At 38.3% G+C, this 16,125-nt stretch overlaps 1 protein-coding gene across 2 annotated transcripts in view; it reads right to left on the reverse strand.

Annotated features, from left to right (window-relative positions):
* Positions 1–270: 270 nt before the first annotated feature.
* The window catches only part of LOC129358834 (rho GTPase-activating protein 42), an 89,854-nt gene continuing 73,999 nt past the window's right edge, over positions 271–16,125 (reverse strand). For both annotated transcript variants that reach the window (XM_055028027.1, XM_055028026.1), the window contains 14 exons: positions 15,920–15,998; positions 15,615–15,654; positions 15,225–15,287; positions 13,953–14,027; positions 13,412–13,496; positions 13,156–13,214; positions 12,249–12,354; positions 11,988–12,147; positions 10,613–10,763; positions 9,957–10,346; positions 9,306–9,462; positions 4,235–4,297; positions 4,054–4,133; positions 271–2,183 (listed from right to left, as the gene is read on the reverse strand). In XM_055028027.1, coding sequence (XP_054884002.1) covers positions 2,095–2,183; positions 4,054–4,133; positions 4,235–4,297; positions 9,306–9,462; positions 9,957–10,346; positions 10,613–10,763; positions 11,988–12,147; positions 12,249–12,354; positions 13,156–13,214; positions 13,412–13,496; positions 13,953–14,027; positions 15,225–15,287; positions 15,615–15,654; positions 15,920–15,998 — 1,597 coding nt within the window. In that variant the 3' untranslated portion in view covers positions 271–2,094. The remainder of the gene's footprint in view (positions 2,184–4,053; positions 4,134–4,234; positions 4,298–9,305; positions 9,463–9,956; positions 10,347–10,612; positions 10,764–11,987; positions 12,148–12,248; positions 12,355–13,155; positions 13,215–13,411; positions 13,497–13,952; positions 14,028–15,224; positions 15,288–15,614; positions 15,655–15,919; positions 15,999–16,125) is intronic.

The following is a 16,125-nucleotide window of genomic DNA, read 5'->3' on the forward strand; positions in this document are numbered from 1 at the left end:
CCACAGGCCAAACATGGTGGTGATAGTGTGATGATCAGGAGCTAAAGGTTTCACTCTACTCTCTGCCTTAGGATTTGGTTGTTTAGCTTGATTAAAAAACCCCACAAATAATCTGCAGAAAACACCGAATGTATTCAGACTAAGACAATTCTGCAAAGAAGAGGGTCATAATGCTCCAAAGCAATAAAAAAGAATTACCTGATGCTTGATGGCGGTCTTTTTACAACTTACATAACCAGTTGGTAAGGGACTGATTTTCACCCAAGGTTGTTTTTATTTACCATTATCTTTATCTGACATCCAACTTTTACGAGTGACAAAAAGGCAAAAAGCAGAAGAAACTTGTGATACTTGCAATACTCTACTTGTTTATCCCTCAGTGAAATATAAACCACATGTATCTAGACAGATGATTTGATCATTCACTCTGTATTTTCTGACCTATTTCTTTAGGATAAATTAAATGTTTGCAATAAATCCTAATAACTGTGTGAAAAAGCGTGCCAATTTTGACATATTCAGGAAATGACTATCATTTCTGTGACATGCCCTGGCAAATTCATTTACTGTAAGGGAGTAGTAGTCCAGCATCAAGTGTTCAAGGCCACCTCGCATTCTTCGAAGTGTAAATGGAAAAGAACAGCCTGATCCTGGCAGGAGCTAAATGTCAAATATTCCCCCAAATACATTTTGGGAAACCAGAGAAAGTTTAACTTTGGCGTTCTTTTCTTTTTGTTTGTTTTTTTTAAGTTTGTAATACGCAAGGAGCAAAAATGATTGTGTTTCTTTTTTTCTGAAACTGTATCACTAAATTTAACTCTGTGGACAATTTTAGATTTTTAGTGTGAGGATGTTGACAAGAGTAAATATTAAATGTCTTCTTTCACATATAACAATGTCATACTTGCGTAGTTGTCATTACTGGTACACCAGTGTACACTGACCACACAATATACATTTAATGAAGTAACTTTTACATACAACGTATATTTGATGTGCCAATATTCTGTAACAAACAGTTACAAGACGTAAATATTTAATATAATTTTAAAGAAAAATGAAAACAGGAGCAGGTGTTGTACAGTAGCATTTAACTGACGAGGCAACAGCCAGGAACAGTTTCAGTGGGTAAACAATAGTCCAGAGATATTAAGGTGCAAAACCGTTATTGCTTTCTCTACTATATTCTAACAGAATAGATTGTTTTATTTGAAATCACAGCTTGATCCATCAAAATGTTTGCGACATGAAGTGTGGTGAAATGGGTTCATATTGGATACATTTTTGAGAACAAAATAACTAAAAGGGAAATTGATTGTTCTGTGGTTCTGTAGGCTAATACTAGAGATCAGTGCTGTCATTTTGTATTATATTTACATCTGACTTGCTCTGTGGAGCAATTCAGCTTAATTGCATCCTGCATTCTCAAAGTTTCATAAAGGGAGGTGTGGAATTGGTCATTGCGAAAGCCTTGACAATAATAATTGCTAAAAATGCAAACAATAGTTAAAAGATTAGCCACATCTGCATGAATGTCTTAATAATTTTTAGTTTTTAATCAAAGTAAACTTAAAGAATAACATCAGGTGTTAAAGTCATGAACAAATACACATCTAAAACATTATCATTAGAACAATAAAATAGTTCAAATTAAATATTAGAGGTGAATTTAAGTACATTTTTACCAGAAAGATACAACAAACTTTTGATGAATATTGAGGAATCTGGGACAATCTAAGTAAAAAGGTATTTTACTGTTGCCTTGAATTTTACAGGTAGCAATTATGGAGATACTAGTGCTTTGGCACTCTAAGCTTTGATTTATAAGTTTGAAGGCAGAGGTAAAATGTATTTTTTCTTAACCTGTCCAAACACGACTTAATTCTCCCTATATTGCATTACCATTTCACTCTGGAAACCCCCCCAAAAAAATGATTCAAATATGTCACTCCAAATCCAAAATTAATAAGAGATTTATGCCAAATGATGAGTGTATATAATTCTCTGTCAGGGAGCTGGATATTGGGAACTTAACAGTGAGCACAGAGTTCTTTTTCCATTGCTATAATAAAAATATGGCAGCGTTAGCTTCTTTTACAGGTAAACAACATAATTCTTTGGGATTAAACCTGTTTTGCCCTCGTATGTTGCTTGGAGCCAGCCTGGTTCGACGGAGGGGTATACTAAAGGAGAGAAAAAGAGAGAGAGAGAGACATAGAGAGAGAAAAACACTTTTAAGTTTCAGAAAAAGAACAGGTTATTGTATTTTGGTTGTAGTAGTTTTACAACAAAATGTAGTGAAAAGCACTGTGAAAATTTGGGGTCAGTCTGCTATTTTCAGTCAGCTGTTGGGCTGTAGTTTACAATTTAAACTCAAAGCATCAAATCATCAGCACCAGGAAGGTAATTACTGTGGAGAGCAATTAAAAGCATTAAGCTTGCTTGTAAGTGATGGGGAGCATTTGTTGACGCTTTTTGCCTTTGGCTGCAGACTCCGCTGGCTGTGTTAACAGGGAACAGGCACCAGAACCAATCACCAGGTTACAGTGACCTGACTGCTCTACTTATGGGTCAAGCCATCTCTTTATTGGGAAAAACATGAAGCAATAATACAAATAACATGGCTGTTAAGTTTTTCAGCATACACAGTGGGTTGTGGGGTTGTTGTTATATGAAACAAACCTCTTTGAACTTCTACCTAATATACAGGCACGTCTCAGTATGCCAGTACACTGGGATATGTACTGGCATACTGGCAACCAAAAGTTTTGATTTATTTAGACGATTGCAGCTTACAGCATGTCTTGCCAAATGATCTTCAACTGTGGAAATCTCAGACTGGATCTCAAGTATGTCATATTATGAAACATAAAACACAGCAAATAAACCCATAAAATCTTACCAAGTTATTTTTTTTGTCTAGTTCCTAATAATTTAATTTAATTCAAGTGTTTGAATATCCTCAAACATTTGAACCTATCTCAGAAGAAACTTTGCAGCAATATATAACTTGCTTTAAGTAAGTTATTTCTTAATATTGTGGCAGATTTTTGCAATTACAACAAGAAATTTCCCATGTTATAAGTGAAAAAAAATGCCTTTTTAACCAATACTCAAGAAGCATTGAATTAAAAAGTTGCAAGTTAGTTATGTCGTATTTAAAATGCACAAAGATATTTGCACTTAGAACTAGACAAAAATGGCTATTTTGTGTTTTTGCAGTGCACTCTTCTCATGGACAGGGAGCTTTATTTTTGGATGAGATGCAAAACTTTTTATGGTGGACTTTATACCATCAAACAATACATTGCAAAATAATACAATGTTACAAAGTATTTTCGTCACGTTTCTAGCAGAAATATTCTAGTACACTTAAAATAATGACTTACATCTCCTATATCTTGCTGAAAAGTTACTAATTAGTTAGTTTTGTCTTGTTTCAACTAAGATATTTGCATCAGAAACTAGACATAATAAATACTTTGTAACATTTTGGAGTTTTACAGTGTAGTCCAATCGTCTTTCTCCTTATCAACTCCTACAGTCATATTTGGTGTAGGAGTGGCTTAACAAAAGGAATGCAAAGGAACGGTCCATGCTTTCTGAATCTGCCTATTGCCTGTGTACTTTTTACAATCGTGTTTTTGTCCCACTTAACTTTAATTGGCTGTGCTTGCAAATGCTAATCTGTGAATTCCCAGCAACTTTAGGAATGTCCTTTTGTAGCTTACTAGTGATCAGCATCGTCAGCAATTTTCTCCAAAATTGCTGATTTTTAAACATTTCTGTATTAAAAATTATATATATATTTTTTGTTTGGTGAAGTTTTCTACTTTTATTTTTATAATATCTTTTATGTGTTGGCTTACATCAACCAAATATGTTGATGGTTTTTATGTGATGTCTGTTCAGCACTTTGGTCAGTTTTGTTGTTTTAAAACTGCTGTTAAATAAAGTTGACATACAGCCATCAATATAAGCAGAAATAAATGCTTGAAATGTATCTGTGTGTGAGTGTCACTTTTTGACATAAAGAAGTTTCTGTTTTCATACCATTTGAGAAGTGCGCCCCCTGAGGAAAGCTGAGCTCATTGCTGTGCTCTGCCTCACAGGAATACATGGCCTTGGCATCTCTATACAGTCGAGAAAAAAAACAGATAATATTGCAGTGAATCTGAACAAGTATCAGAGTTAATAATAAGGTCTACATGTTGTAGATTGTGTTATGTTTTACCTTCCTATAAGGGAAGATTGTGAAGAGGAGGGATTTTCAAAAAGCAGCGCTCTGGCAGCAACCCTAAAAAGGAATAGAAATAAGATACAACTGTAAAAGATAGATTGACAATTTTTGTTTTTGACCAAATCACATCTGTTCAGTTGGTTTTGGCAGCATTTCGCATAGTTTAGAGCAATTCAAAAGGCAAGAACTACATATAAGGGGAGGCTTCCTTCCTCTAGGCAGACTGAGCTTCGTCATGGCGAAGAATCGAGGTGAAACATGCAACACAGACGCACATGAGCCAAGAGCACGCCAATCGTAGGAGTCAAGGTCATCTGCAGAGCTTAAGGGGCAGGCTGGGTGGGTGCTGGACAGGGGAAGACTACTTTCGAGACCGTGTGACTGGCTCCTCAGACACGACAAGTCAAACAATCTGTTTGTCCCAGGAGAACGAGCACAGACTGCTGCTGGGTCACATCAACCCTAGAGCAGGCAGAATGCAATTAAAGGCAGCCCTCCCACCAGAGCACAGAAGACATAAATCTCCAAACATGCACTCATTTGATTTTAGAAACCTCTCAATGCTCGTAAACCGAGGAGGGAGGAGGCAGACAACTCAGAGGGGGAGAGGGAGGAAGGAAAGAGAGCGGAAAGAATTGCTGCTAAGCTATTGTGCTCCAGTCATACGATTTAAAGATTTTATATATATATATATATATATATATATATATATATATATATATATATATATATATATATATATATATATTATATATATATATATATAAAACTCGATGAGGCTGTGGAAAACCACCCTTGAAGACAACTGCAAACCACTTGCACAAGTGTCCATCAAATGTGGCATATACCAAGGAGATGCTCTGTCCCCGCTACTGTTCTGCATAGGCCTGAACCCCCTCAGCCAAATTATCAACAAGACTGGCTACGGATACCGACTCAAAAATGGGGCCAACATCAGTCACCTCCTCTACATGGATGACATCAAGCTGTATGCCAAGAGTGAGCGAGACATCGACTCACTGATCCACACCACCAGGATCTACAGCACTGACATTGGGATGTCATTCGGACTAGAGAAGTGTGGTCGGCTGATCACAAAGAGGGGGAAGGTGATCCGCACAGAAGGAGTCTCACTCCCACAAGGAACAATAGCAGACATAGAGGACAGTTACAAGTACCTAGGTATACCACAAGCAAATGGCAACCTCGATGAGGCCACAAGGAAAGGAGCCACAGCTAAATACCTCCAACGAATAAGGCAAGTCCTGAGAAGCCAGCTCAATGGCAAGAACAAAATCCGTGCGATAAACAGCTATGCCCTGCCAGTAATCAGATACCCTGCTGGAATAATTAGCTGGCCAAAGGAGGAGATAAAAGCCACAGATATTAAGACTAGAAAGCTACTAACCATGCATGGAGGGTTCCATCCCAAATCCAGCACCCTGAGACTGTACACGAGCCGCAAGGACGGAGGCAGAGGACTAGTGAGTGTGAGAACCACTGTCCAGGACGAAACAACTAAGATCCATAAATACATCAGGGACAAAGCCTCAACAGACAATGTGCTCAGTGAATGTCTCAGACAACAGGGAACGGAGGTTGAGGTGCCAGAGATACCATCATGGGAGGACAAGCCCCTACATGGGATGTACCACCAGCAAATAACCCAAGTGGCTGATATCAGTAAATCCTATCAATGGCTGGAAAAAGCTGGACTCAAGGACAGCACAGAGGCCCTCATCCTGGCCGCCCAGGAACAGGCCCTAAACACCAGAGCAATAGAGGCCCAGATCTACCACACCAGACAAGACCCAAGGTGTAGGTTGTGCAAGGAGGCCCCTGAGACAGTCCAGCACATCACAGCAGGGTGCAAGATACTGGCAGGGAAAGCGTACATGGAGCGACATAACCAAGTGGCAGGCATAGTGTACAGAAACATCTGTGCAGAATATGGACTGGAAACCCCGAGATCAAAGTGGGAAACGCCCCCAAAGGTGGTGGAGAACGCCAGAGCTAAGATCCTGTGGGACTTCCAGATCCAGACAGACAAAATGGTAATGGCGAACCAACCAGACATTGTCGTAGTGGATAAACACCAGAGGAAAGCCGTTGTGGTAGATGTAGCAATACCAAGTGATTGCAACATTAGGAAAAAGGAGCACGAGAAACTGGAGAAATACCAGGGCCTCAGGGAAGAACTGGAGAGGGCCTGGAAGGTGAAGACTACAGTGGTGCCTGTGGTCATCGGGGCCCTCGGGGCAGTAACCCCCAAACTGGAGCAGTGGCTACAACAGATCCCAGGAACAACATCAGACATCTCAGTCCAGAAATGTGCAGTCCTTGGCACAGCCAAGATACTGCGCAGAACCCTCAAGCTCCCAGGCCTCTGGTAGAGGACCCGAGCTCAGAGGATAAGAACCACCCGCGGTGGGTGAGAAGGGAATTTTCATATATATATATATATATATATATATATATATATATATATATATATATATATATATATATATATATATATATATATATATAGCCTTCAGTTTTATGTGAATGTACAGTACGTAGATCTATTTTCCTTTCGCCGGCAGTAGAGTGTAAATTTAGCGTAACACATAAAAGCTAGCAGTCAAATCCTTCATTTTGCTGAGACATTTTTAACAGTATAAGCAGCTGACCAGTATATCCTTAGAACTGACATGGTTGTATATTATTTTTACTCTCTCTTTTTTTGTAGTTACATATTTTTCCTCCTTTTTTAGCTGAGCGTACTTTGGTCAGACAATCTGTGACAGTAAACTACTCTTTTTTTATTTTCCAGTGCTCTCTTTCAGTAGTGTGGCTTCTCATAGCGAGCCAAAAAAAGTGCAATTTCTTTGACTGTTTACATACTGTATGTATATTTTTCTCATATGAACTCATATATATATATAATATATATATATATATATATATATATATATTATATATATATATATTATATAATATATATATATATATATATATATATATATTATATATATATATATATATATATCTCACCCACCCGCGGTGGGTGAGAAGGGAATTTTCATATATATATATATATATATAAATCTGAATAGTGTGGGATGCATCGAGTGGGGGGCAAAATTACTAACCTTAATTAAAATCTGAATGAATGTCAATTTTCTTGCCACAGGGTATCAGTTGGATTCAGGTCTGCAGTTTGTTTTAATGTAAGCCATTCCACTGTAATGTATGTTTATGATCGTTGACCTGCCAAAAAGTTCATCCCAGTCTCACGTCCTTTACAGCCTCTTCCTGGCTTCCTTCTTTAGGCTCTTGATTTGTGAGTTTTGTTGTGGGATAAAATAGTTTTAGTGATATTAGCTCTTCCTGGTATGTCTGTTTTCATAGTTTACTCATGTGTCCCCCTTTCTGAATAGTTTCTCTAGATTATTCCTGTTAGTGTGTTAGATTATACCCTTCCTGTTTTATTTAGGCAAGTGTTAGCACATTCTGTTCAGTTCCGTTCACTCCTTTCCAGTCAGATTCAGTCATGTTGAGTTTTGTCTAGTTTCATAGTTCATTCAAACATTTTGATTTTTTTTTTCCTTTTTACATTACTCCTCCCATTTTCCTCTAGTGTTTTGGTTTTATTTTTCCATTCTCATTAGTTTCATTACTGCTATTTAAATTTGCTGTTCATTTTACTGTCTGGTAGGTGTTACACATTTCCTCATGTTTGCTACACTTCTTGTGTGTTTGTGTTAATTTTCCTCTTTTAATTTTAGGGCCGTTTATCCTTTTGGCTTCAGTTCCTATTTCGTCTCAGTTCAGTTTCTACTTCCCTATGATCAAACCCACTGAACTCAGTTGAGTTACCCTCTCTCACTTATGTCTCTCACCTGTTACTGTTTGAAAAGATTCTCCTATCTGAATAATGGATTTGTGCACCTCCTATCAAATTCCTATGAGCCTCTTCATTGCTTCTCTGATCAATCCTGTTTATAGATGTATTATCATGATAAAATGTGTGTTTTAGCATAATAATTATGAATTATTGATGATGTTTCCCAATCCTCAAAGCTGACAGTATGCTTAAAATTGTTACTTTTTCTGTTCAGGTTATCATCTGCACAGGTTCTTGGAAAACTATAAAACTATTATTAGCTATTAACTATTATTATAGCATGCTGTTTAACTGTACAGCTCCACTACTTAATATAACTGTGGGGGAGTAGCCTATTTGATAACAGATGATATTTCAGAGCAGTATTTGTGCTTGTGGGGCTTCTGTGTACAGAAGTGATAATGAAAACCACAAACTATTATGATAAAACATTAAGCTCATATCTTCAAGCCCTAGTTTTCAGAGGTGCCATAATAACAGATTGAGCAGACCTCTAGCAAATGTTCAAAGCTTGGAATATTGTTTTGTAAATAAATCCTTATCTAAACTTCTTCACCACTTATCTCCAACTTATCTGCTGTGTTCCTTGTTCTTCATTTTGTTGTTTCTTCACTAATGCTCTAACAAAACTGAGACCTTCACAGAACAGCTAGAGTAAATCAAAAAGAGGGACTGTTAATTGTATTAGATTGTTATTTAGGGGTAACAGAGTAAAAGCAGCACTTTTAAGATTTTAACACTTACTCATCTGGCGTGAATTTTTTTTTTTTTGCTAAAACGTTTGAAAACCCTTCATCATTTACTCCCTTCTGCATAAAAATAAGATGTGAAAAAGTTCGAGGGTTATGAAGACTTTTACAAAACAATACATGCATCCAGCGTAATAATATTGATTTAAGAAATAAGGGTAGTACTGTTTATGTTCTGTTGGATAATTGAAGAATCATTTTGTCTCTTGAATATCTCTTGAAACTCAGATAAAGGTTTTAAATCACTTGCCGACTCAGAAGATCACCAAGAAACTAGATACACAACCAAAACAATTCAATAAATCAAAGCACTAAACTGTTCCAGCTAGTTTATCATTTAAGCGCACAGGAATAGATAAAAGACAGATAAAATGTCATGGGTAAAGCTATTTTTGACAGAACCTATATATATATAAAATCTCATTACACTGAGCCTGGCCTCTGGTAGCCATTGTTCACCGACGCGTCTATCCTGCGGCGGATCACTTGCTTCGGTGGAAGGTTGGGGTGATCACCAGGCTTTAAGCTCTCTTTGGTCTCCAGTGTGGATAAACTTTGGACAGAACCAGAACAGCTTTGCTGGCCTTGAGAGTCAGAGACACACAATAAGAGATTATAATTGACTCAAAGACACAAAATGTGACGATAAAGCTGCCAAGAGCAATAACTCAGGAAATCAATTCTGCAATTTAATTTGCTAAGTTTATGTCAAGAGGTGTAGTTAAACCAGATGTTTATATATTTGTGAAAAAAGAGATTATTTTTTTATTCAAATCAGAATAGTTAGTTCTTTGGGGGTTTTTTTGCCTTTATATTGCATAACTTTGGCCATTCCTCCAGACAGACCTCATTTACACTACAATGCACAGTTTAAAAACAAAGTTTGTCTAAAAAAACAACCCTTTTACATTTCTGAGTTTATCAGAAGTATTAAAATATCCCGTAAGAATAAACTATTTATTCTAGCTTTTTCAGAAAATGAATGTCAAACGATAAGACAAAAGCTCTGTAAGGTGGATGTAAACATCTTTTTGATCCGCTCTGTCACACTAACCCTGGCATCCGATAATTATCCTACCGTCAGATCCTGGCAGTGATTTCAGTGAGGGAGAAACGGAGCGACTCAGCAGCGCCGGCTTGAGGTCAGAGCGGCAGTGGGGGGCTTTTTTGGGTGCGGGAGACAGTCGAGGTGTTGTGCTGACTGAGGACAGGCTGAAAGTGTCCTCTGACTCCCCATCTGTTCGACCTCCCTCCTCCCTGGAGCTGGACTCGGGGCTGCTGACGCACAGCGCGCTCCCGGGGCCGTTCGAGAGCTGCGACGGGGTCCGGCGGAGGTCCGACCTGCCGAGGCATCTTCCTGCTCCAGAGGAAGCGGTTTTGGAGGAGGTGTTTTGCTCTGAGGAGTGGGATGACAGAGACTCCATGCTGCCCATAGGGGTGCTGCTTGGACTGCTGCTCAAGGTGTCACCTATGCAGGGACCAGAAAGCAGGCAAACAGGGCCCTCATAAAAAACCTGCTGCAATACTGCAATTTAATACTCCACTTTTGATTTAAGATCGGCCAGATCAATTTTAACATAAGGAATACTTTAGATCCACATAATTAATTTCTTAAGTAATTATACATAATTACTGTGCATATGTTTGAGGGAAATTAAAACCCACTGACAGGTTTTGGCCTGACAAGCTGTGTGAGTACCTGTGGTGATAAGTAATCACCTAGTTGATACTCACTTTCTGCGTCTGCCAGGCACAGTGTTGGGGTGTAAAGACTGCGCGGCTTGCGGGGCCCCTTGGACAGACAGATGGCTCTGCTCCTGCGGGAGCCGGTCCGGCTCTGCGGCTGCGGCAGAGGCACGTTGGGATCCGGAGGCTGGTGAAAGATCTGAAGATCCAGAACAGAGCACTGACTCTTAAAAAATATCGACACAATTTGACCCATTTAGATTTTTTTTTTTCCATGGGGTGATCTTTATAATTGAACTTGAGACACACCGACTGTTCAGGGTCAAATTGACCCATTGATTACAATCAAGACAAATGAGTCATGCAGAGAGTATTTATGTTTTCCCCCACTTCCGCTGAGTGTCACTCAGTGTGGGTGGAGTTTGCCATGGGAACAGAAAAGATTCCCATCAAAAGTTGTATGAACACCTGCTTTCTCGTAGTTTCCTAGTGAAGTAAACAGAATAGAGAGAAAGTGGGCTTGTGTGCATGTGGTGGTGTTCGTGTGTGTGCGTGTGTGTGTGTGGGCGGGGAAATATGGTTCATAGCTGCAAGAAATTGGACATTTTTCATCTTTTTCATCCTTCAACTTGACTAAGGAGATATAAAATTGACCCTAACATTAGCTATGTAAAATGTAGATGCAAAAACAATTCAACTATTTAAAAAACAAACAAACAAACTTTAAAACAGGTCAATTTGACCTGTTCCGTGATTCCTGATAGAAGCACTTCTGTAAACTAAACACAACTGAAACAATATCTCAAAATATACTCCGGTTTGTGTGAGAGTATGCTGCAGTTTTATTTCGTAATCCATAATTCCCAATTTCCTTGGGTTTAGCTACATTTGTCCTCTTCAGAAATGGAAATACATCATAACGCCAAAGTTCAGTACAGTAAAGATGAGTTTGGTATGAATATAACATGGCACTGAGGCCTATTTTTCTTAGTCACTGTTCAATACAAGAAAGATAATGGAACATGCTTTCACATGTGTGTTGGTCTTAATTAGCGAAAACTTCCTGTTTCCATGATGTATAAATGTAACAGTAAGGTTCAATACTTTTAGTCAGTTCAAAATGCAAAAGACAAAAGTACATGCCAGTCAAGTAAGCTGATCTTCATACTATAAATCAGGAGATATCTGAGTAAAGACATAATGACTCCAAGATGCCACCAAGCTGTAGCATTGAGTCACCATGTCTCCATCGCAACTGTTATTTACCAGGGAGTCTTAATGATTGGGAAGGGTGCTATATAAGGTTTATAGTAAATAAAAAAGTCTTAGTCAAACATATACTTTTTTTTCTTAACTATTGCTTTCAAATTATTAACTAGGTGGATTCTGTTTCAAGTCAAAAAACAATTTAGAAATCTCTCACCTTGTTGAAGTTCTCGATCAATATTTCCACCACGATGTTCTGAAACTTTATGTTCATCATAGCAGCCACCGTCTCCTCCTGCGACCGCATCAGCGTCGGCCCGAAGATAACACCCAGGTTGGAGACCGTCATCAAGTTGGACTTGTTTTGTGCAGAAACTCTGCATGCCGACGTGAAGAGAGTTTAATTAGTTTTATATCTTCATTTCTTCCCTCAAAAGGTCACATTTTTGTGCAATTGCTTCATTACAGAAACACCTACATGACAAGGTGTTTTATCAGTAACTCCAGCATTTCCCTGTTCCTCTCAGGTAGCTTATGCACCAACGCATGAACAGCACACACTCTGTAGTTTTGATCATCAGACTCTGAGAAAGAGCAAAAATGTGTGGAATCAGCATACAATAACATCAGACAAAGGTCTGACAGTTATCCAGTATGTCCCTTATTTATTTTTGGCTATTATTTACTTTTCTTGTATTTAATCTCATTGGCCAAGTTAAGCATTCTTCTATACTTTAAATTTCTTCTTTTGATAATTCCGATTTGCAGGAAGATCAAAATCACAGCATGGAACTGACTCTGAGCTAAAAACAGGGGGAGGTTTAAATGTTTGAGTGTTTCCTCGTTTGATTCTTGCCAAACCAGAACATTAAATAGTGCCTGGGAGGGGAACTTTTTCTGCTCCGTCTTTTATGACATATGCAGTATTAATATCAGTTTAAATGGAATATTTATAGGCATAAATGCTACAAACTTGAATTCCTCCATAAACAGTTTTATTTCTATAAACAACATGCAAGTGACTGAAGAATGCCTACAGCATGGGATGAAAAAAGCTGTGAAATACAATAAATTCTAAAGAAGGGCCTTTATTTGTAAAGGGGTCAAATTATTATTGAGTTGATAAAATTTTACTTTACTATTAACAAAAAAACTGCCGAAAGTGCTTGTCAATTGTAAACAAATTAGATAAAAAAGGTTTTGTTTCTCATTCATTTTTTCTGCAGCAGACATCAGATCTTTAAACATGAATACTAAGAACCACTAAGCTGGATTTTCCTAAAATCCGTCTGTGGACGAGTATGCTACCGTAATAAAATAAGAAATGATCTTAAGGGTGTAGAAACCTTCAGCGGTGTACATAAGCCAACCTTTTCGGAACTTACTGACAGCCATGATGAAATCTTTGTGCAGCTTGAAAGTCATGAGAGGCTCAGAGAGACACCTGATGGGGGAGGAAAACAAAGTCCAGTTATAATTTACAGTTATTTTGTGAGACCGGACCTCTGAATGCAGCACCTTCCTGTGTGTGTCAACAATAACTCTGAATGCATGGCTAAGAGCAGGGTGCTTTCAGGGTCATAATGGAGGCAGTGATTACTCTTGACAGTTAAGGACATGCAGCTGGTGAGGCGAGCTGACCTGAGGTAATTCTTCAGACCACTGGTGATGGTTTTGTTGTCCCACATTTCAGGATCCAGCTCCATATTCACAGGTGCTTTGGAAGCTGATGAAAATGAGTTTTAGTTTTATTATCATTTTGGTTTTTTTTATATAGCTCCCACACAGTGATTGTTTTCCGATCTGCCAGCATGAAACCAACAGAGTCTGATGTTTGAGTCTGATGTTTAAGAGGGTATTAAAAATAGTAACTGTCTCCTTGGATAAAGAGATGCTAGAGGAAAACCTAAAGCACACATGTGCAAACCTACAGAGATGGAGCTCGAGCTGTAGAGGGATTTTGGTGACATTTTCTGTTCAAGTCCATAAAATGTGTGTAAACAGAATTACCTTGGGTAATTTAATGAGGTAAGGCGCTACAAAATGAGCCCAGATGGCAGTTACACACTCTGACCACAAAGAGGAGCTCTTCCCTCACTCTGAAAGACTACATCATGTTTGGAAAGGCACTAAACTCACAGTGACTAATTTACAATTTTCACTAGAAAATGAAACTACTTACAAAAGACTGTGCTCATCAGCCTCTGTACTTTGGAGTTTACCCCTCCAATTCTATACAGCCCCAATGTATGGATGCCTAGAAAGAAATGGAAAAACAAAACGATTAATTCCTTTAAATAAACACATAAGTTCAGTTACAGTTTGTGAAAGTATTTCTTTGGTTAAACGTCAAATCTGTTTAATTGGGATTTAATGTGATAAACCATCATTAAATGTATGTGACCTGCATGTAAAATAAGAAATTATTTTCCAAAATACAAAAATCTGAAAAGTGTGGTGCATATTTGCAATGACCTCCACTGATTAAATGTTCCGTAAAACCACATCTTGTGAGTGTATTTGTACATTTTTTTCATTCTTATTCACAGACCAGCTGAGGCACACTCAGACTGGATGCAGATGAGAGGGTCTATGAAAATCACCTTTCAAACTTCATGGCTTATTCACAATTTTTCTGGACATGGTTCATTCTCTCACTGAATATTCTTGGATCTAAACCATTCTGTTGTATGTATGACCCTCTGCTTCTATCTCAAGACTTTTGCAGCCTCTAACAGTGCTGCGTTGTATTTTCCCCGCCATTTGCCCTCTCTCTGTTGAAGAAAATAATCCTCACAGCTTGATGTTTCCGCCACTATGTGGAACTGTAGGGAAGATGTGTTCAGGGGTGATGTAAAGTCAGAGTTCTTCTCCAGATTTGGCCAAAAAGTTACATTTGTTCTGTGTCCCCAAAGGAACTTTATTGCATAAGCTATGTAGAGGAAGCCTTCTTTGATGTGACCTCCAAGTCTTTGGGGGCAAACTGGAAATGAGCCATTGTTTCGTTAAGCAATATTTTCCTTCTTGCCAGTCTTCAATTAAAAAAATAAGTGGATTGCACAACTAACAGTTACACTGTTAGGAGAATTCCCTCAACACCAGCTGTGGATCTCTGCAGCTTGTCCAGAGTTACGATAGACATTCTGGCTGTCTTTATGATTAATGCTCTTCTCAGGAAGTGGAATGATCTCGGATTTTCTTGACAATTCTTAAATATTTAGTTGGGAACATTTATAAATCAATGAATAACATGAAGACAATGTACTATTTAGTGTTAAAGGTGCAACAAAACACTCTTTGTGGTTGTAACATTACAAAATGTGAAAAATTGCTAATTGTAATTAGCAATTTCACTATATTAGAATGAATATCAATGAACAAAGTCAATTAATCAGGACCAGGTAGCGTTCCAGTCATTCGACACATGAAAGCTGAAGGGATTTAAATGCCTCACCTCTCGTCTCGACGAGGTCGACGCATTTCCTCACGAAGTTAAAACCTGCCTCGTTAAGATACGCTGGAACATAACACAAAAAGGGGGTTTGACATGTCAATTACCGGCTGGGTTAACTACATATCACATAGGAATAATCAGCCTTCCCTTATGCCTTGGCTCAAACTAACACGATTAATAAGATACAGCTTCTGTGCTGGAAGGCTCTGCTGTGTCAGCCGAGTGGGCGAAAACCGAATAACTGTGTTAATGAGCAGATATAGCTATAAGTAAGAAAGAAACCTACTTGTTTATTTATGTGTGGTGACTCTATTAACTTATTATCAAGCACGAATATATGTAGTTTAATGATGAAAAGGTTTTGGAAAGACAGAAAAAAAACACACTTACTTTCCTCTTTTTTGCTTAGTATGGCTGGCAGGTTATAAATCTGCAGAGAGTTTGGAAAAAAGTCATTACTTCACTGCTTTTACATGTAAAAAAAAAAAAATGACCCAGATATGTTCCAGTGCCCCAAAGCTTATAAGCACTCTGTGAAATATTTTTGCATTTCAAGCCACCAGAAGAGGGCACTGCAGACAAATCAGTCGGAAACACAACTGCCTGGTCAGACAAAACAATTAAACACTAAAGCCAAAAAAATTTTTAAAAAAATGCGTGAACAGAATAAATATTTTACAGACAGAGCTCCTCACCGGCTCCTTGCCATCCATGGCCTCCAGCCACAGTCTTCTGTTGGACTCTGACAGCGCCTGCAGTGTCATTACGCCATGCCTGGAAGGTTTTAGGAGAAAAGCTGGTCTCAGTATGATCTCATTGCTGTGGGGCCCTTGGACGGACCGTGTTTACACTGGCTGATTCATCTATAAAAGGACTACTGTTACTAAAATAGCTCGTGTGC

This window comes from Poeciliopsis prolifica, unplaced genomic scaffold, assembly GCF_027474105.1.
Source record: "Poeciliopsis prolifica strain line A6 unplaced genomic scaffold, Auburn_PproV2 SCAFFOLD004, whole genome shotgun sequence".
NCBI classification, from domain to species: Eukaryota; Metazoa; Chordata; class Actinopteri; order Cyprinodontiformes; family Poeciliidae; genus Poeciliopsis; species Poeciliopsis prolifica.